The sequence below is a fragment of the Sminthopsis crassicaudata genome, chromosome 1 (assembly GCF_048593235.1).
Source record: "Sminthopsis crassicaudata isolate SCR6 chromosome 1, ASM4859323v1, whole genome shotgun sequence".
NCBI lineage: Eukaryota > Metazoa > Chordata > Mammalia > Dasyuromorphia > Dasyuridae > Sminthopsis > Sminthopsis crassicaudata.
Window position 1 is genome coordinate 373,061,103 of NC_133617.1, and position 22,261 is coordinate 373,083,363.

At 35.7% G+C, this 22,261-nt stretch overlaps 1 protein-coding gene across 2 annotated transcripts in view; it reads right to left on the reverse strand.

Annotated features, from left to right (window-relative positions):
• MYO5B (myosin VB) overlaps positions 1–22,261 on the reverse strand; it is a 500,991-nt gene that overhangs the window by 108,084 nt on the left and 370,646 nt on the right. For both annotated transcript variants that reach the window (XM_074279362.1, XM_074279363.1), the window contains exon 17: positions 16,048–16,134. In XM_074279362.1, the coding sequence (XP_074135463.1) occupies positions 16,048–16,134 (87 nt within the window). The remainder of the gene's footprint in view (positions 1–16,047; positions 16,135–22,261) is intronic.

Here is a 22,261-nt window from a genome sequence, read left to right on the forward strand (position 1 = left end):
AATTTTTTGTTTCAGGGGTCAGTACACTAAAAAGGCAAATCATATGACCTCTCTCCCACACATGAACACTTCCACACCTGCCTAAACTGGCTCTCAAAGAATGAAAGAACATCTAAGAGCATAAAAGTTACAGAGCTATGGACTACAAATCCCTGGAAAGTTTTCTGTTAACTAAACAGACTGAGTATAGTATGAAGGGAATGGAACATTTTTGCTTCTCCTTTCTTATTTATTTTTTTGGATGCTACTCTTCTGGTTTTCCTCCTATATGATTACTCTTTCTCAGTCTCCATAGCTGGCTTATAGTATGCCCTCTATTTGAAGGTAGTTCTGATAGTTCTGTCCTAGGTCCTCCTCTCTTCTCCATCAACATTCTTCCTTGATAACCTCACTTACCTATCATTTTTATGGTGATCTCTAAGCAAAAGATTCAAGGATCAGTTTAAGTATCGATTGATCTATCACCCTAGACATTTTAAATCATAAGTCTCAGAAACATGTTAAACTCAGGAAATCCAAAAATTGGACTCATGATCTTTCTTCACAAACTCTTCCCTTTTTAGGTTCCATATTTATTTTGAAGACATTGTCATTCTTTTAGTAATCTAGGCTCATAACCTCAGCATTACCATGGACTCTTTACTCTGTTTTAACTTACACATCCAATCATCTGGCAATGTTTATCACTTCTGTATTTACATCTCTCACATCTGTCCTCTTCTTTTAGCATAGTTACTACTTTAGTTTTGGAACTCTTACCTAAATTACCGCAATATTCTCCTATTTTGTTTTCCTGTCTAAAGTCTCTTATGACTCTGAACCATTCTACACACTGCTGCCAAAATAATTTTTGTTAAGTGCAGATGTGATCTTGTGACTCTTCTTCTCAATCAACTATAATGGGACTGCCTGACTATAGAATAGCCATATAGACTCTTCCAGTTAGCTTTTAAAGCCTTTTACATCCTGATTCTTATCTTTCCAGTCTCATTGGATATTACCTATCTGTCCACACTCTATAATCCAGTCATACTGGGCTTTCTTACTATCACAACACTCCAAAGCTCCTCTCCATAACTAGAATGCTCTCTCCTTACCTCTACCTCTTTTCTAAGTGAAAAGGAGAATTCTAGTCATTCCCCTCTCTGAAAGGAGAATTCTAGTCATTCCCCTCTCTGCTTTCTCCAACCTATCCTTTGCAATGCATTTTGCCAGTGCAGATGCATATAACCTATTGTATCTAGTCAGCCCTGTAAAGCATGGTCTTTACAACTCATCCCACTATTAACCTGGTCCAACTCCATCTCTTTGTGTATAGTATTCAAATTAATACTACCATTGTTACTAGAAAGGATAAATCCATTGATAGATCTATATACAAATAATCCCAATGACTTTCCATATAAAGCAACCCTTTATTGTCTGACTACCTTATTCTCTTTTTCTCTAGTTGAAAATTGCTTCTCTCAACTAGAATGTTAGTTTTTTTAGGACAGCAACCATCCTGCTTTTAGATTTGTATCCCCAGAACTTAATATAACACTTAGCATATAAGTGCTTAATAAATATTTTTCATTCATTTGTTACTTACAGCAGTGTAAAATTTTTTTTTGACTTCCAAATTTCTTAGAGTCCCTTAGGCTGGGTTATATAGCTTAGATCCTAAGGATAGGAAGGGAATTGGAACTTTCTAAAGTAATGTCCCATTAATTTTTGATCAGTATGTATCAGTAAGATTCTTCTGTAGCTTTTTTCCAGAAGCAAGGGGTTATTCAGGGTTCTAAAACTTTTCCAATAAATTGCCTAATTTGAGAAGGGTTTGGTTTTTTTGGTGGGTGGGGATGGAGAGGGAGGTCATTCTAGAGCTTTCTTGCAAAAAAGAATCCTGATAAAATGAAAGAGGCTAATTACTGGAAGATTGGTCACCAGGAGACAACTATAAACATCTAGTAAGTGTAGAGGAGTTATGCACTTTATCAGGAGAGGAAATATTCACACTGATGAAATTGAGATTCTTAAAAATCTAAAATAAGTACTTGCTATAAATTTAATTGACCACATTTAACCTGCATTTATTCTTTGCCTAGAGATTACTTAAATTTTATCATGGCTCTGACATGATATGCTCTTGGTATATATTTTTCTGAGATCAAGAAACATTTTGCTTTTGTCTTCATATCTATCCTTCACATTTAATTCAGTGTTTGGCATATATGAGGTACTTAATAAATATATGAAGAATAATTTCCAGGTCTGAGTACAAATTCTTTTAGTCACTTAGGATAATCATACTCTCTGAAACAGGAACATTGTGTAAGAGCTAAAGAACCCAAGTTTCACCTTAGATCTACCTGGAAAATGGATCTTCTCACTGATTGTTCTGTACTAATGATACCCTAAATAAAGAGTAAGTATCATTACTACTCAGCTAAGCTGTGACCAGACTACAAACTCACCTCACTGAGTTATTGACTTAAGGAACTGAGTTATATAAGAAATAGGAGCCTTTCAAACAGAAAACAGCATGGGTTATTAGCTTTTCCAAATGCCACTTTGATTATGTCAAACATGTCTTTTAAATGTCTAGAGAATTTCTAAGCCCTGACTTGGGACTTGAGAGATTCAATACTCTATTCCTTTGGGGTGGCAAGTTCCAAGCCAGGAATATATTTTGCTTTTAATGAATGCAAATATAACTGATTTCTTTCCAAGCTATTTTCTAAACACCTTCCCTCTACCTCCCATTGCTCCCCACGTGTCCCAGTTTTAGGATAATGTTTTCTTCTCTCACAGGACCACTAAGGTTCCTTTCATTTTAAACCTGCAATCTTGTATTGTTTTTACCAGCCCCATCCCAACCCAACCAGGCCTTTTGGGCCTGAGAAACAAATTAAAGCTTTCTAATATGTGTGACTTTCAGTTCACTTACAAACACAAAGAACTCATTTTGCCAGAGGACAGGAGGAGGACTGGAGTTTTTGAAAACACATAACAGGTAAAACACTGTTAAAAGGGGAGTAATATGGCATACAAAACCAAAAGTATAAATGTTGCAAATGGACAGGGGCTAAGCAACATTTCAGTGAAATTTCATGACTATAAGGTAGATTTTTTTGGCTGGCCAAGCTTCTCCCCAAAACAAAAGCTCCTCTGTTTAACACCAATACTCTTCCAGTGAAGTTTTTGTAGCTGCTAGTCATAAAACAATATTCTCTCAAAGAAAAAGAAAAACTCTTAACATCTTTTATATTTTGGATCTCTTTGGCAGTCTGGTAAAGCCTATGAGCCCCTTCTCGGAATAATGTTTTTAAATAATTGAAGAAAATGTTTAATTTCGGTTAAAGGTTAGTGAAATTAAAAATGTAGGCTCCCCACCCCATCCCCAATCCAAATTCAGGGATTTCTTAAAGAAACTGTAGATCCCAGTTTAAGACATAATAATGAGAAAGTGTGAATGAAAAGAGATGTGAAGGATATCATCACAGAAGTATATGATGAGGGGGAAAAAGAGTTAATCATGTTGATAAGGTTTAGATTTAGGGAACCAAAATGAGATTAGGGTTTCTGATGATCAGGGAGTTAAATGATAAGGTCTAGTGTAGATCTGGGGTTCGGCGAACCAAATGGAGAGGTTTGGCTCCCCTGTACCCCTTTAGATTTGGCACAAGGGTGGGGAGTTTTATGGACTCTCTTCTGGTGGTGCAGAGATTCTCTGTAAAGTTATTAACAGACTCAAAAACCTAGATTGATAAAAGAGGTTTAATTATAGGGATTGGAGAGTAAGGTTAGAAATCCTGACAAAGAGGCATAAAGTCTGGTTAGGGAAATAGGTAAGGGTAAAGAGAGTGGGCACTGGAAAAAATATTCCAGTGGACAGAGGCTCCTTGGCATACCAAGCATGGCATATCTGGCATGTTTGGAACCTCTGCAGAAAGTTTTTAGTTTGGCTCTTTTATATTGAGTGTCTTAGTTGTGGCTGGGACAGCCCAAGTTGGCTCATCAGCTTGGGCTGGGATTTGAATAGAATTCAATGAGTTTCAGGACTGAACCAACCCCACCAAAATAACAAGAAAGAAATTGTTTGTCCTTTGGGTGGGGTCCCTCAATGAGGCAGAGTTGAAGGAGATTTTCTCCTTCAAGGATTTTTAGAGTTTCCGGGTCCCCTCTTCAATGTTGCAAAATTGAGGAATAGCCAGTAAAAAATGACATACTCCATTGGAATGTATGCATTGTAAAGGAATGAAAGGAAGCTACCAAACATGTCAGGTAGTCTCAGAATGGCAAATTTTTTGGAGGACATGGGAAAAGGAATAAATGTTTTTGTAGGCACTGTACTAGGGACTTTACAAATTAGCTCATGTTGTCTTACAGCTACCTCAGGGAGTAGATGCTGTTATTATTCCAGTTGAGTAAACTGAGGCAAATAAAGATTTGCTTGAGGTCATACAGCTAATTAATGTTTGAGGCCTGATTGTGATCTCAGGGCTTCCTGTCTCTAGGCACATCACTTAACTATCCACTACTGTACAGAGCTACCTCTACAGCAAGAGTTAAACATAATGTTCAAGCGAAGATGGACAACTATCTTCATGGCAGAAAGGAATACCATCAATAGTAAGATCATAAACAACTGGTTTAAGGTGACACTGTAACAATTATGTTTTTGGGGCAGCCTCAGGATTATGAAATCTGTTGAGAACTCTATTAAGACTGGATTTCCTGATGGAACCATTCAACTGCCTTTACGTTCAATACTAATGTTCTAGTGAATAGTTGTTTTTAAATCAAAGGGTTATTTTTTTAAAGTAGAGAAAAAACAAGTGTATTTTTTTTTAAATACAGAATTTTTCAAGAAGTCCTTTTGGTTGAACCACAATTCTCTGATATAGTTTTACAGAGTTCATTAAAGGTTAAAATTCATTCTTTTTAACCTTAAATTTTTTTTTCCCAAATGCAACATGTCCTTCTTTTGTTGCAATCACTTCTTTTATACAATTTGTGAACACAAATGTGTTCCATTTTTGTTAGATTGGATATTAAACATTCCTTTGACAAAGATTCTATTTTTCTCAACTCTAACTGTAGCCCATAGATTTTTTTTCTCAATGTAACAAATGCCAATTTAAAAAATAAAAGAAATTCTATGTACAAAGTAGAATAGAAAAGCGAAGACAACTGAATCTTTACTATATACAGCTTACTTTTACTTTTAAGTTTGTAAATAATTCAACACTTAACTTTCAAAGATGTCCTGCTTATCTGTATTTCCTTCTATTTGTTTTTCAGTGCTAGCAATGGTCATTTAAAACTATGCTAGTATCTACTAATTCAAAAGTTTTTCTTTGTTCTACATAGTTCTGCAAAAATGGTCTTGCTCTGGATGGGCTTAGATGAAGAGAGCAAGGGTCTGAAACACTTTCCCAAAAAATAAGTGAAAGAATATTTCCATAGAAGTTGAGCAAGTTCAAAAAAATAAGTAAGCAGGAACAAGAAAGGTATTTAATATTGTCTTTTAACAAACTATTGGTATAACCACAGTTATACCAAAGTATCCTATAATGCATGTGAAGAAGATAATCAAGATCACAGTTGAGACAAGATAATCTAGTAGTTAAGTGCTAAACTTGGAATCAGGAAGAACTGGATTCAAATTTCACTTCTGATATTTAATAGTTATATGACCCTAGTAAAGTCACAACTTTTCTGATCTTTATTTTGCTCTTCTGTAAAAAGAAGGGGCTAGATTAAAGGTCCTCAAGGTCTCTTCCAACTGTAAATTTATAATCCTAGGAGATTTTAAGATGATGACAAATACACATAAAAAAGAACAGGCTTATAAATTTAGAAATACCTGTGACGTTTCAATTATGTTTTTAATGTCTGGAAAACCATGCAGTTGTGACAGCCAACTATGTTAGCCAAGTAGCACTTGGCTGATCAACGCAGGTGAGTAGAGAGCTGAGCCAAATGTCAAAGAATCCTAGAAGTAGTAGTGCCCATTGCTCCTAACAACAATGGAGGGAAGGCACAGACCTACAAGGAGATGGAATTCACCAGACAATATGCCTTAACAGGAAAACAGTCAAGAACTTTGAAGGCTTGCCAAAGAGATAAACACAGGTGCTTCTCACAGGGAATTTAGTTGCACTCCAGGGACAATCTTCTTTTGACTCCATTTTCCTCCTTCACCAAGTTTGAATTTGCCATCTGCACAGCAAAAGCATCTGAAGACCAGAGAAATTCCCAGGGGATAAATGTTTGTAGTTGCCATTGGGTTATTTTAGTTGATTCATCCTATCCCTGACTTTTGTCTAGACTTTTTCATTTATAAAAGGAGGAGGTTGGGTACTCTGGCAGAAAATAAGTAAAGATCAACATCTCACTATATATATACCAAAACAAGCTCCAAATAGGCACATGATTTAGGCATAAAGAGAGATGTCATAAGCAAATGAGAGGCAAGATATTAAATATCAGTTCTATGAAAAGTGGAAGAGTTTGTGATAAAAAAAGTGATAGAAAGATTTATAAGAGGTAAAATGGTCATTTCAATTACATAAATTTATAAAGTTTTTGAACAATCAAAAACAATTTATCTAAAATGATAATATAAGTAGGAACGTGTTTGCAGCAACGTCCTCTGATAAGATCTAATTTTTATGATAAATAAGGAATTGATTCAAATTTATAAGAATAAAAACCCTTGGAGGATTCTGGGAAGATGGCTGAGTAGGTTGGTAAATTTCAAGCTCTTCCAATTTCCTCTGCAAATAAAACAAAGTTGTGCCTCACGGCTAGAGATTAGCCTGTCTGAAGTGCAAATACTTCTGGACTAGTCTATAGAAACACTAAGTGGGGATCCCTTGGGCTAGCTGGATATGACTTTTATCTCAGCAGGACCCACAGAGACTTTCACCTCCTAGACTGTGTGTATGGAGTAAGAGAGTTTGGGAAGATGGGGTGAACTTTAGCTGATTGGGAGACCCAGCTATGCTGCTGAGAGAGTCCCTGGGTAAGAAGGAACCAGCATCAGCAGTGGAGCAGGAACAATGCTGGCTGCAGGCACTTGTAGGTGGATGAAGTTCTTGGTCTGTGGTTCCTAGTCAGAGGGGAGAGCTGAAGAGAAGCTTGAGGCATCATTCTCCTATCACAAGATTCAAGGTGTTTACATTAATGCTTCTTATTTTTTAAAAAAAATGAACCAGCAAAGAAGAAAGAACCCCACCATTGAAACATATTATGGGAATAGGGACCAGGATTCATCTTCAGAGGAAGACACTTTAGTAAAAACAAAACAAAACAAACAACAACAAAAAAATCTTCTATTCCAAAAAATAACATAAAATGGCTCCCTGTCCAGAGAGAATTTATAGAAGAACTCAAAAAAAGAATTTAAAAAGCAAATGAGAGACATTGAGTAAAAATCAAAAAGAAAAATAAAAACTAATCAAGAAAAACAAAAAGATTATGAAAAAAAGTTAACCAACTAGAAAAGAGTCTCAAAGATGAAAATAATTCTTTGAAAATTAGAATTGGGCAAGGGGAAGCCAGTAAAGCTATGAGAGACCAAGAAATAACAAAACATATTATAAAGAATGAGAAAATAGAAAAGAATGTGAAACATCTTATAAGAAAAATGAAAGATCTGGAAAACAGAGAAAATATAAAAATAATTGAACTGTCAGAAAGTTGTGATCAAAAAGAGAACCTTGACATAATAGTGCAATTAACATTCTAAGAAAATTGTTCTCAAGAGTTAGAATATGAGGGGAAAGTAGAAATAGGAAAAAAAAACCTACTGATCACCATCTCAAAGAGATCCTTTGTAGAAAATACACAGGAATATTATTGCAAAGTTTTGAAAACCCCAGATCAAAGAAAAAATTCTGCAAGAAACAAGAAAAAAACAACTCAAATATGCTGGAACTACAATTAGAAATTCACAAGAGTTAGCAGCAGCTACAATAAAAGATTGTAGGTCTTGAAATCATATCTACCAACAATCAAAAGAACTAGGCCTGTGGCCAACATATCATATCCAGCAAAATTATCTATAATTTTGAATGAGATAAAATTGGCTGATATTTAGTGCAATTCCAATCAATTTATTAATCTCCCCTGTATTACTCACAACTATGTCTATTTGAAGACCTATGATGATAACTACTAACTCCAAAGGAAGCTCATTTAAAAAAAAAAAAAAAAAAACAAAGAAAAACCAAAAAACATAGTGTTAGATAATTTTTCCTTATGTTAAATGGAAGTTCACATATCTGAAATTTCCTTTCATCATTCCTTGTTTTGTCCTCCACAGCCAAACAAAGCAAGAGTAAATCTTTCACAAGGCAACTTTTCAGATGTTTGAGCAAAGATATTGTGAATTTCTTTAGTCTTCTCATCTGTAGGCAGGCCAAATCAGCAACTTTTGATGGATGGCCTTTATTCTACAGAGAGGGTAATGGATGCCAGAATGATTAGACTGTCCCTCATACATTGCAGATATTTAATAGAAGTTGGCTAAAATGTATTGATGAAATATTCAAGTCAATTATCAGGGAGAATTTAGAGGAAGGACAGTTAAGATTCAATTGAAAAAGAGGCCAAAAAAAAAAACAACCCCATAAAACTAGGGCAAGTAATTCTGTTCATGATTTACATATTCAGAAAGCATTGTCTGAAGCCAAGGGAATGGATATGATGGTTAAACTCCTAGTCCCATGATCCTGTGCTGTTTAGTCAGTCTCTATTTAGGGAAGCCCTGTTAAATTATTGGGACAAAAGGAAGGAGAAAAAGAAAGAAAAATGAAGCGTTATTGTGATATTTTTCATATAAACCTTGTACATCCTTAATGGGTATGTGCATGCATGTGCGTGTGTACCTGTGTATGTTTTGTTTTGGTAACTGTGGCATTGTATATCTTTGTTTCCTATTTCCTAGACAAAACCACAACCACAGCTATGAGTCCTTCCAGAGAGAACCAAATGATTTTACAGTCAAGAGACATCTTCAGAGTGGGAGGCAGAAAACTGGCTGATGGATACACTATCCTCTGTTCCAGGACAGTGAATTTATCATTATACTTTATGTACATTATAATGAACATATTTTTTAACTACTGAGGAGCATTTCAAATTGAATGACACATTTTCATTTTAAATCTTAGTTTCACTGAAGGCAGTATTTCATGAAGAGCAGAAAGGAAGGAGATTAAAAACCAGAAGGTATAGTGGAAATTGGAATGGGGGAGGAGTTACCAGGTGTCCAGCTTTTGATTGGAATTCTGCTATTACTTTCTCTAGCTCATCATGAGCATAGTGTATATGCGAATTTCAATGTTGGACTAAGAGCTCTGTTGTAAAAAGAGGCAATGAATGGCTGCCCTAGAACCCTTTCTTTGCTCAGGCTCCCTAGCCAAGAAACACTACCATCTGCTCTGGCAACATGACATGATCAATAGATACTCACAGAAAGATCACAGACTGAAAGAATATTAGCACCAGAAAGGAATTTAAATTCTTCTCTTTTAATTCCTTCAGTTTTACAAGTGAGGAAACTAAGGCCCAGGGAGAAGTGATTAGTCCAAAGTCAAACAATTATCAGATCTAGGTCTCTTGACTTCTAGTGCAATGATTCTTTACATTAGACCACAATATCACAGACTCACACTATTAGACTATAGCTTATTTCCTTCCTAGCCACTACTTCCATCTCTTTTTGCATAGTACTAATAAAAATCTCAGCCTATTAGTTCCTTAGGAGAAGTGATGCAAGAGGATGGGAAATAGTTATAATTCCCAAAAGAAAAAAAAATTCAAGCAATTTCTTGACTACCTCTTCTCAAAATAGGCTTCATAATTCATAAACACTTTTCAGCTGATCTGGTGAAATTAAAATGATATTGGGGGTAGGGGTGGTGGTGGTAGTGGAGTGATGAGCAGGATTCAGTATAAATTTATTCCCTAAATCAGGGTACAAAAACAGAGTGGGACCAGTGGGAGCATCAATTTTGTACTGAGCTGCCTGGCAACTCTAAATATTTTTTTCTTGTTAGGAGTTATATCAATCCACCAATTAGCATTTAGTAGTCAATTACAATGTGCCAAGCACAATGTTAGGCACTGGGGACAAGAGTTCCTGATCTCAAGGATCCTCTATTCTATTTGTGAAGAAAACAATATTTTCACATGTAAATTGAAAAAGTGATATACTGCTACATACATGCATATATACACAGAGAGAAAATATATTATATATACAAAATTGTAATATATATAGTTTATGCATATAGAGAGAATATATCACTTATGTTCTATGTTATATAACACTAAATTGTAGTATAAGTATTATATTATAGAGAGAATGTAATACATAACAGTATACATATAATAGACATAGCATGTAACATATGTATTATATAGAGAGCATGTATTATATAACAGTACTTATCTATACATGTGTATATATGTGGTGTGTGTGTGTATATATATATATACACACACCATATATATATATATATATGTATATAGTATGTATCACATTTAAATGCTATATTATATGGTGCTATGTTAAAACAGAAGTACAAATAGAAAGAGGTGTGTATTTATGCACATCTATGTATATGCATATATATATATTGATGTAATTATAAGGTTTTATATATATATATATATGTATGTATGTATGTATGTATATAATTACAAGGTAACTTAGGGATTTTGAGGAAGCCCTAACACTTAGTGGAATTGGGATATATATCAGGTGGAAGCAAGCATTTGTACTGAGCTTTGAAGAAAACGACAGTCTATAAAGTGAGGGGTGATGTATTCCAATCATGAGGGCAGTTTGTTCAAATGCAATGAAGAATCAGAATATCATATATAAGAAGGATTGGTTAACTAGAATGAAGACTGGAGGCAGGGAGTTCCATTAGGAGGTTATTATAATAGCTCAAGCAAAAAGTAATAAAGACTTCATCTAGGGTAGTAGCTGCACGCGTACTAAGAAAGGGACAGAGCAGTAAAAGATGTTGGGGATGTAGAGTCAAAAGATTTGGCCTTTGACCAGATGGGAAGGAATGAGGATGTTTTCAAGAACCTAGAGAAGAACCATGGAGTTCCACTCTGGCAAGGAGTAAATATTTAAAAAACAACAACAAAAAACTTTCTTAAACACAAAGAAACATTACTACCTTAATTTCTGCTTTCTTCCCAAAACTCATTCTATTCATTCAACATTAAGCATCCATGGCATCATGTTAGGTGGTAGATAAGTATCAAATTTGGATAAGAAAAGGGAAGGGGAAAGGACAGATTTCTTCAAACAAAGGCTCTGGGAGTGACTGCCACTCCTACTTGTTTATTAGCTAATGGATTCATCATCACTCTAACAGTCTCATAGAAAGGGAAGAGGCAAAAAGAGAAGAAAAAATGTAGGAGGCAGCAATTTGAGTCCATTAAGAAAAGATTGGATCAAACTCAGTGATAAAAAATATTTTCCACAAATGTAAAAATGTTTAAACCTTGTCTCTAGCTTTTTTTCTCTCTCTCACTATTCTTCCTAACACAACATGTGGCTACAAAAAAGTAGAGATACAAACACAATCATCTTTTAAGAGAAGATGAGAGAAACAGAATGGTGGGGGAAGATATTCATCAGATTCCCTATTTGGGACTGGTGAGTTTCTAGGCAACTCAGCTTTGCCAGAAGCAGAGATGAGCCAGTTGGAATGAATAGTTAGGAGGTAAGGTGGGAGATGTTATTTCCCATATGGGTTCAAAGATTTACTAGGAACATATTTTCTGGACTGCCAAAGAAAAGGCTGCCTGGATGAGGTGAAATGAACACCTGGCTTCTCTGAAAACTCAAGTAGTTTCCATCTGTATAGACAGAGCCAAATGGTACTTGAGAAAGGAGCAACAAGGAAGGCAAATTGGCAGGGAATACCTCTTTCCCACTCAGGGAAGGACAAATAAGGACATTCAATATTTTTGGCATTATGTGACATTCCTTGTTCTGTAAAACTTGTCTGAGATCCTCCCTCTCCTCCTTTTGTTCAATGAAAGTCCTACCCAACCATAGATGCCCAATTTGTGTTACTTTTCTTCGACGGCTTTCCCCATGTAATTTAAGACACAATAATCTCTCCTCTTATGGAAAAAAGGATTTGATTTTTTCTGATTATCATGTTTCTAAATCTTTTGTCTCCAGGATGACTGTAAGGTCTTAGAAGGCAGGAGTCGTGTTTTCCACATCCATTATAGTCCCTGAACTGCTAAATCCAAAATTTAACATACTTTTAAATAAAGTCTGCATTATCTCCATCACTGAATTGACTCTAGACTATCATTTAAGATATTATGTGATACTTTGATTTGTAATAATACTCAGTTTTAGCAAAGTTTATTTGTTGCATGCTCACAGATACTTTGAAGTTTTATTTTTAGCATAACAGAGATATGTCCCTTGTTCGTTTAAGAAGAAGAGTAAGCTGTTACTGTTTCATTCTGACTTTTTGATTCTGTCTTTCTAGGAGTCAGGAAGTGCTAACTAATTGCAGCTTACAATTCTGTATTTAATATCTGATGGATAGAGGCTTGAATCAGATAGGGGGGTCTTTAAAGAATGAATTATAATCAGCACTATTATTGTAAGGCTAGTGATAAGGAATAGATCTGGGATTCCAATAATATAGAGGTCCTTTAGAAGAGGAAATTTTTTCAATCAATTCAGATCTGCATGTTCTCTGCAACTTAATAGTCTTAGAGACTTGCCTGGAACACCTAAGAGATAGGACTTTAACCTAGTTCTTTAAGTACTAAGCCTTTCATTATTATTAATATCTGTTATTATTATTATGAAGAATGAAATAGATAGAAAGAAGCGTCATTATGAACATAATGTGTTAGAGATAAAAGAGCATCAGGTGCTCCAAAGATGACATTTTCTCTCAATTCTCCAAAGTTGGCTTTCCTGAGAATCAGGTGATTCAATGCAAAGAGAAAAGAGCTCTTTATAGCCCTATATGGGCTGGCAACAAAACCAGAGGGGAGCAGATGGCAGTGTATTAAGCAACTTGGCTTTCTCGCTCCACAGCTGGAACCATTAAATTCTCACCTTTAGGTTCAACTATCTGCTATTTTCTGTAACCAATCTGGTTTCTTGGCAAAAGGGAGTTAAAAACACCATGGAGCTACAGCTTGGAAGGACCAGCATGATTATGTGGTTGGTTCCAGTCTGCTCTTGTACCTTGGGTCTAGTAATTGTGTTCTAGTAATTTGCTTTTCAGTTCCCTTTCATATGTTGTCTTCTCCCCATTGAATGAAAGCTCCTTAAGGACAATGTCTATTTTTTTCTTTTAACTTGTAACTTCAGCATTTTTAAGTATTTAAATACAATGTTTGTTGACTTGTTTTGAGTTCCCAGATTCCTTCCTTTCACACTGTAATCCCTGGCAATGGTGCCCATGTCTCATTTTCTACTACCATTCTCAGATCATTCCTTCATATCCCAAACAATTTGCCTTGATTAGTCTCTAAATTCCAGGCTATATTTGTTCTATCTTTCTAAATTTTGGTCTGTTTCCTTGACTTTTTGCTCTACCTACCAGAACCATCAACATGGAAAGTGGATAAACCACTAACATGTATGTCCTTAATTAGATTCTAAGGTTTTGAGAGTGAAGAAAGCTTTCGGTTCTTTTCTTTCCCTTTCTATTGTTATTCTAGCAAGGAGGAGACAATCTCAAAGGGCTAATTTTTACCTCCTATTACTCCATATTCTGGACATGAGCGATATCCTGATTGAACCTATCTTTAAATTAGTCATAAAGCATAGCACTCCTTTGGACAGGATGCTCTCATGTCCCCAGCAACCTCATCATCAATAAACTCATCTCCTATGAGATTGCATCAGCCTTTGTACTTACATGTCATCAGTACCCTCAGTACCCTTTACTCTCTTCAATTGAACTGGGAGTCAGGAAACTCAATTCTATACTCAGCTCAGTTTGACTCAGACAAGTCACTTCCTCTATGGCTCTCAGTCTCTTCATCTGTAAGATGATGGGTTAGATGAGCTCCCAAAGGGGAGCTTTCCCACATAAAAGTTTTATGCTGCTTGTCAGATCCAAGCTCTGATATGCTGTCTTAGCTCACAGATTTAGTAGGTGATAAAGGGAATCATAATTGTCATTGCAGCAAACTTAACAGTGAAGAAAATTATTGAACTTTTACCCTTCCTCCCCTTGGCTTTCCTGAATTAAATAGTTGATACCAGATGCTGTAGGGGATGAGATGCACATCAACTCCAAGTCTTCTCGTCAAGTTGGAAAGGAAAACAGAGCCAGCTCATTAGGCACAGGGTCATTAGTTGTTTTTGTTGATGCTCCAGGGTCAGCAATGAAATCAAGTAGACCCTAGGGTGTTCCTAGTCTTTTTTCTATAGGGAGACTGAGGTGAGGGATGTACAGTGGTTGAGAGAAGGAAAAGAGATATATTTTCTCATTCTTACTAGCATATCACCCTGAAGAGTGGCATTTCACATTTTGAATCATGGCTTGGAAAAGCATTTTATTCATATGCCTTTTTTTCAGGACAAACCTGAATTCTTGTTTCCATCAGCATCTTCCTTCTCAGACTCAACATTTGGAGACTTTCTTATGGTTCAGATATTCGTGACTAATTAGGCATGGCCTGTGAAGTGATTCCATACATAGCAAGGGCCAGACAATGCCTGGTGGAAAGGTTGGGAAGACAAGAGAAAGTTCTGTGTTGCATCTTCTCCTAAAGCAGAGTCTCAACTCTTGACATGGTGGTGGAATACTGGAGTAACAACTCAATAATAAGGAGCAGGGGAACTTTGTTTAAGAGGATTCAAACTTTTCTAAAAACCAAGAAATTATTTTTCATAAATAGCATGATTAATCAGGCTGAAGTGGGATCACTTCAGGGGCACCAGGGAAATCACTGTCATTGCTCCTTCAGCAAAAAAACAAAACAAAACAAAACCTCATTCTCTAAAAACACTGATCTCTTTAATTCCCCTCATTCATTCATTCAAAAATATAAAATATTCACTGTGAGCAGAGAATCATACTTTTGGCTAAGATTTCTATTTTTGATAAAGTACAATTAAATTAGAAGAAGAATAGATATTAAGAAAAGATATGAAAGACTCTAATGGTATCGCTGACTGGTAAAGATGAACATGTTATTTCACTCCTTTCAATCAGTGATTCCTTAGGGTGTGAATGAGTGTCAGTTCCTTTCCTAATGACAAGTTTTCTTTTGGGACTAAAGACAGAATTGAAGATAAAAAGATAAAAAGGGAAGGCTTTACATGAAACCATTAGAATGAAACTGAGGTGCCTACTTACTGCCTCCTAATGGCAGAATACTCCAATTACAGGGGAAGGAAAGTACTTAGAGAAAATATGGATTTGAGTACTACAAACAAGTAAAAACCTGAAGCTTTCAACAGACAGCTAAAAGTATATTGTCCTTTAATGTGCAATTACTACTGAGATGAAAATATAGTTGTTTATATCCCCATCTCTATTTTTGTGACCTGCATTATAGACAAAGCTCAGAGCTACTTCATCACATCCTAGAGACATTAGGGGTATGCACACACACCCAAAGGATTGTGGCTCTAAAGGAGATGTTACATCTGGAAATTTCAAAAAGGCTAGAATGATAGAGTTCTTAATCTCTTCTGCATCACAGATCTCTTTGACAGTCTGGTAAAGCTTTAGATCTCTTCTCAGAATAATATTTTAAAATATGTAAATACATAGGATTACAAGGGAAACCAATTATAACAAAATACAAGTTGCTAAAATATGTATTTTTTGTTCTGCATGATTGTACATACATAATCTATATCAATCATTTGCCTTCACAAGGAGGTGGAGAGGATGGAGAGAATTTGGAATACCAAATTAAAAAAAAAAGAATGTTGAATTTTTTGTTTATATTTAATTGAGAAACTTAGAAAACTAAATTTTAAAAAAATACATATATTTTTTAAAAGATTGGTGGGCATATTACCTGGATGGATAGCCAGCTGCACTGATACGGATGGTTTCTAGTACCCCACAGGCTCTGAGTTGCTGGACCGCTCTTTTTGGATCAAAGCTGCAAAATCAAAAAGTCTTTTTTAATCTACAAACTACTGTAACAGAAATATTTTTAAACACTTCCCCCTCCATCCCAAAGTTAATTTATTAGGTCTTTTATTCCTACAGGTCATACAAAAATCAGCTTATATTTGTGAGCTCAGAGCCTAAAGTTAAACAGAAACTAAAAGAAATTAGATACAAATATATGAACCATTCTAGTGGTTTCAGAAGTTAGATTTTTATTTGGGCTGTTTCCATTATCTGGAATCTTCTCTCCTTAGCCTAGGATCAATTCTACTCATGTTCCTAGGCCCTCATTTTTTCTCTTTCATAAAATCTTTCCTGATGACCCCAGCCCATAGTAATTCAACCAGATCTCTGAATTTGTAAAGCCCAGACTCAGTAAAAGCTAGTACTCAAAATCAACATCATACAATTAATGCTCCATTATACATCATTAGCAAATTATAGATGTGTGAAACATTCAAATCTTTGTCTTTTAAATTATAGAATAAAAGCTTCTTGAAGGCAAGGACTATGTCTCCTACTTCTCTGTTATCTCCTTATAGCACTAGCTCAATCTTAGGCACAATGTTTTCATTCAACCTACAGCCAATGAGCCTTTAGTACATATAATTCACTGTGGTGGTTACTGTGGAAGATACAAAAATGCTCAAGGATCTAAGGAACAGAAAGACAAACAGCTACACTGCAAGGAAGCACATGAAAAACAAGACACTGGAGGAATAAAGCTCCATAGGAAATATAACAAAGGAGGGCTCTCCCAGTCAGTTGAGGTAATCAGAAGAATTTTCATAGAAAAGGTAACACTTGGGCAGGGCTGTTTAAAAAGAACTCCTTTTTCTATAGTACTTTTAAGATTTAAAATGTGGTTTCTTCACAATAAATATTTGAGAATGATAGTGGGAATGTTATTTTTTCCATTTTAAAGATTAGATTTTTAAAGACTAAAAACAAAACACATTAATAAAACTAAAGGTGTAGAAATGAAAAATGCATAAAGTAAAATTAAAAACTACACATATGGCAATTAGATAACTTGCTTAAATGGAGAACTGGGAATCAAACTTCAGTCTTTGGATTCCAAGATCAGGACCTTTCCATGGTACCTTTAAAATATTTTAATAATATGCTTTTAAAATATTTTAATAATGATTTAATTTTATCAGAGAATATGCATAAAATATTTATTGATAAGATGACTGATCCTCTCTGCCACCAGCCTCATCAGTTCTGTGACTAGAGTATGGGAAAAAATGAGATTGACCTATGGGGCTGAGAAATTTATGGTAATGACCAATAAGATGCAGCTGGCTTCCAACTAATCAAAGTAAAACCTTTACAAACATTCATTGCATCCTCAGCACTGTGGACTGAAAAAACACAGTGGAGGTTTCATCTTAGGGCCTTGATTTGGAACCCTGAAGATTAATGTTGACTACTGCATAAACCATGGGTGGGGAGTGGGCAGACTGCTGCCTCAGTTGGATTAATAGAAATAGATACTGTATAACTCCAGAGCAAAGAAAAGCCTTCCAGGCAGTTTTCCCCTATGCTCATTTGTTACTTTCTCTCTGATGAGGCCAGTTATTCTTTTCCTAGTAAAGCAAACCAGTTCCACCAGAAAATGGCAGTGCATTTCTCATATGGATTCTTAGTCCCTTTTCTTTCCATGAGCATTTATTAAGCTATTACTATGTGCCTGGCTCTATAAGATTAGGATTCAAAAACAAAGCAAAGAATTGATGTCTTCAAAGAACTTAAATTCTAGAAGAAACAACAAGAACATAAGTAAGCTTTCAAAAGATATATACAAAGCAAATATAGATTGGTAATATAGCTTTCTGTATTAAATTTCTATATTTGAACTTCCTTCTATCTGCCTTTTATTTATGAGGCCATGTAAGAACAAATTCATTCATTAATTCATTCAAATTCTTATTAAGCAATTTTATATGCATTTGTATGTATGTATCCCTACACAGACATATATAAATATATATATATATATATATATATATATATATATATATATGTGTGTGTGTGTGTGTGTGTGTGTGTGTGTATATATACACACATATATACACACACTCAATAACACATCCTACTAAATATAGAATCCATGAATCAGAAATGATTTTTTCCTCTTCTGATCTAGCATCACATAATGACTTCTCTTACATACTTGTATTCCAATTGTACATTCCTGCTCCACCTCCTATTATATCATAAATTCCAAGAGAGTAAAGACCCTACCTTCTGGTCTCTTTAACTACTCACAGGTCCTTATCATTGTCTCTAAACATATGTGCTCAGTAAATGTGTATTGATTTAAATTAGAAGGCACTTCAAGAGGAGATGGGGGAGACCCAAGGTTAACTATGGGACTCTCTCTCCCTGTTCTCAAGAACATTAAAGAGGTATATGAATGTGAGACAAATATATATGTATACATATGTACATATACATATATCAGTAATCATCACATAAAATGGAATACAGTCAATACATAATAAAAATAGTCAAAATGTTATGGGTGTATCCAGGAAGAAGAATCACACAATTTGGAGGTTGGAAGGGAAGAAAACTCTTCACTAAAATATCCTGGATAAGTAGTCATCAAATTTTTTTTTTTTGAGGCTGGGGTTAAGTGACTTGCCCAGGGTCACACAGCTAGGAAGTGTTAAGTGTCTTGAGGCCAGATTTGAACTCATGTCTTCCTGATTTCAAGGCTGGTGCTCTATCCAGTACAACACCTAGCTGCCCCAGTCATCCAACTTTTGCCTGAAGACCTTCAGTAAATGGGAACTCCCTACTATCAAGGCATTTTGTTCCCTATTCAAATCTCTCTCTGCAAATTCTACTCATGATTTTAGTTTTATCACTTGGAGCCAAACAGAATAAATCAAACATCTGTTCTATAATAGGGTAGCATCCCAGAGGCTTTGAGGTGCTTAATATTGGGAAGCTCAATCCCTACCCTGCAACCCTCCTTCTCTAGGTGAAAAATGTCCAGTTTCTTAATGATCACCATACAGCAAGGACATAAGACCCTTTACTATCCTGTATCTCTTCCTTCTACATATTCTCCAACTTACCAATGATCTTTCTAAACTGTTGCTCCTAGAACTAGAGAAGTAATTTTTGGTTGAGAGAGAGAGAGAGAAATTAAAGATTTCATAGAGAAGGTGTCACTTTAGTTGGGCCTCAAATTATAGAGATTTTAAATAGGATGACAATATGGCCAATGGCTCAAAGATGTTAGGGGATTCTTAACTATTCTGTGCCTTAAATTTCTTAGAGTTATACCATTTCTACATCAGTAAAATGAAGGAATTTGTATCAATAGTCTCTAAACTCTTTTTCAGTTCTAAATCTAGGATCCTATAATCATATCAGGCCACATCTTGTAACTAAGGATCATTTATTTTTGTTTGTTTTTGTTTTTGTTTTATTCTATTTATTCTATTTATTTATTTATTTATTTTTGCAAAGTAATGGTTTTAACCGACTTGTTAGAGTTACACAACTATTAAGTGTTGTGTCTGAGGCCATATTTGAACTCAGATCCTCCTTGAATTCTCTATCCACTGTGCCATCTAATTGCCCCTAAGGGTCATTCATTTAGGGATAGAAATGCACTAGGAGAAAAGGTACTTGGGAGGAAATCAGCCCCATTCCCTGTGGAAGGACAAGAGACAATGGTATGGCCAGTGAATACCATAGCATTAACTGAACATTCACCAAGGACCACACTGTCAAAGTGCATATTTTCTCCACCTTCTGAGAAGAATCTAGACTTACATTTCTCCTCTTGTTGATACATGCATTTTCAATAGTCTGAGAAGACAGTGAGTACAGAGTCTCTTTTCCAGACTTGGGACCCTCTCAGAAGTCATATCCCACTTAAGTAATTGCTCCACATGCTGGAAAATCTCCTTTTCCCTTGCCCTAAGCTCTGCAAAATCTGGCAGCCTGAGCTCAGGACACTATAACCATCTTGGATCTCCAGATGCCAAGCTAACAAGCTCAATTTCAGGGAGTCAGGCCAGTACCCTCAAACAAAGAACAAGCTGGTGAATGTGAATAGGAGAACTACTCATGGGGAGAAGCTAGTGGCTGCCTCAGGATCTGTGAAGGCTACAATCTCAAGTTAAGAGCTGGTCAGTCTCAGTCAATAAGCACTTATTAAGTACTTACTCCATACCAGGGAATTGGGTGGCACAGTGCATAGAGGGCTCAACATGGAATCAGGAAAACTCAAGTTTATGAGTTCAAATCTGGCCTCAGATACTTACTAGCTGTCACTCACACTAGCTGTATGACCCTGGTCAAGCCACTTAACCCTGAGTTTCCTCATATGTAAAATGAGCTGGAGAAGGAAATGGCCAACCACTATCTTTGCTAAGAAAACCCCAAATGGGGTTTTTAGAACCTAAAATGACTAAGCAACAATGTTCTAGGCATTAAACTAAGCACTAGGGATCCCAAGAAAGGGATGGTCCCTGCTATCAGAATAATTATATGATCCCTTGTATTTGGACAGAATTTTATTTATCTTCAAATAGTTCTATGTCTGTTATATCACTTGAGAAGGGCAACATCCATGCAGAGAGAAATGGATAATCTTATTAGTCTTATTATTTTTATGGATATTAGTATTTACTTTTTATGGATATAGGGAATTGGGGAAACCTGAGGTTAAGCGACTTCCTAACTCCATGCAACAAATTAGGGGAAGAGTCTAACTTGGAAACCAGGTCTCCCAATTCTTGGTCCTGTGTATCAAAAAGGAGGAAAAAGGGAGAATTTGTAGTCATTTGGTGTGTGTATATGTTTGTGTGTGTGAGTGTGTGTGTGTGGGTGTGCGTGTGTGTGTATTATATAGTGTGTGTACATGTATATGTACAGGTATACACATATATACTTATATATCTAATAATACATTTATTATGATAATTGTTATAATAATGTTATATATTTCATATAAATACATTGTGTATAATATATATTTTTATATGTATGTTTAGTCTCCCAACACAATGCAAGCTCTTTGGGGAAGGGATAGTTTTATTTGTCTTTTGTATCGCCAATGCCTAATCCCCAAATTGATGAATAAATGCTTGGTTGATTTTTAAAAATAATTAGAATAAAGAATCCCTCAAAGGGAATCTAGAAGTCATCTATTACATCATTTTACAGCTAAGGAAACCAAAGCCTGAAAAGGTATAGCGACATGCCTAAAGTCACACAAGTAACCAGTGACTGTTATTCAGGATGGAACTGAAGCCTCCTGATTCTTCTTGTATGCTGCCTCACCCTTCACAGACACTATGTCCTTCATATATGCTGCTCCTCTAACAGCCTGTCTGCTTCTCCTCATCTGGAGTCAGTCAAGGAACAGATGTCAAGCACTGAAAATTTCAGATCTTGTTTCAAAAAAAAAAACAGAATTAAAAGAGGGTGAGAAGAAGAAAAGGCAGGACATTTCAGCACTAATCAGAGAACTCTCACTTGCACATACTCTCCTGATCATCTTTTCCAAAGACCAGCCCCATTTAGATTTAAGTAATCCAACTTCAATTTAACAATAGAGACTGATGGAACTAAGTTCAAGAAAATCATTGAAAAGAAATATCAGGTGACAGAGGAATAAGGAAAAATTGAATAAAAAATAAAAAAATGCAACTCCAAGTGTTGGTATTTCTTGAGCAGATGATTGAAGGCAGGATGCACACTTTGCTACATCCTTATTTGTACCTCTGTGCCTTTGCTTGTGCTACTTTCCCCTAATTGTTCCTATCTAAAGGGTTTTTCTGCCTTCATTTCATTTATCAAATTTTACTCATCCTTCAAGATCCACCCAAGTTCTCTTTCTTTCAGGAAAAGTTTTCTCCTTCTGAGGCTGGGGTTAAGTGACTTGCCAGGGTCACACAGCTAGGACGTGTTAAGTGTCTGAGGCCAGATTTGAATTCAGGTCCTCTTGACTTCATGGCTGGTGCTCTATTTACTCTATCCACCAACTAGCTTCCCCCAGAAAAAATTTCTGAAGTTTTTCCTGACTGCTCCTATCCATGGTGATTTCTCCAATCTGTTCTTAGCACTATCTACTTTAATGTTTT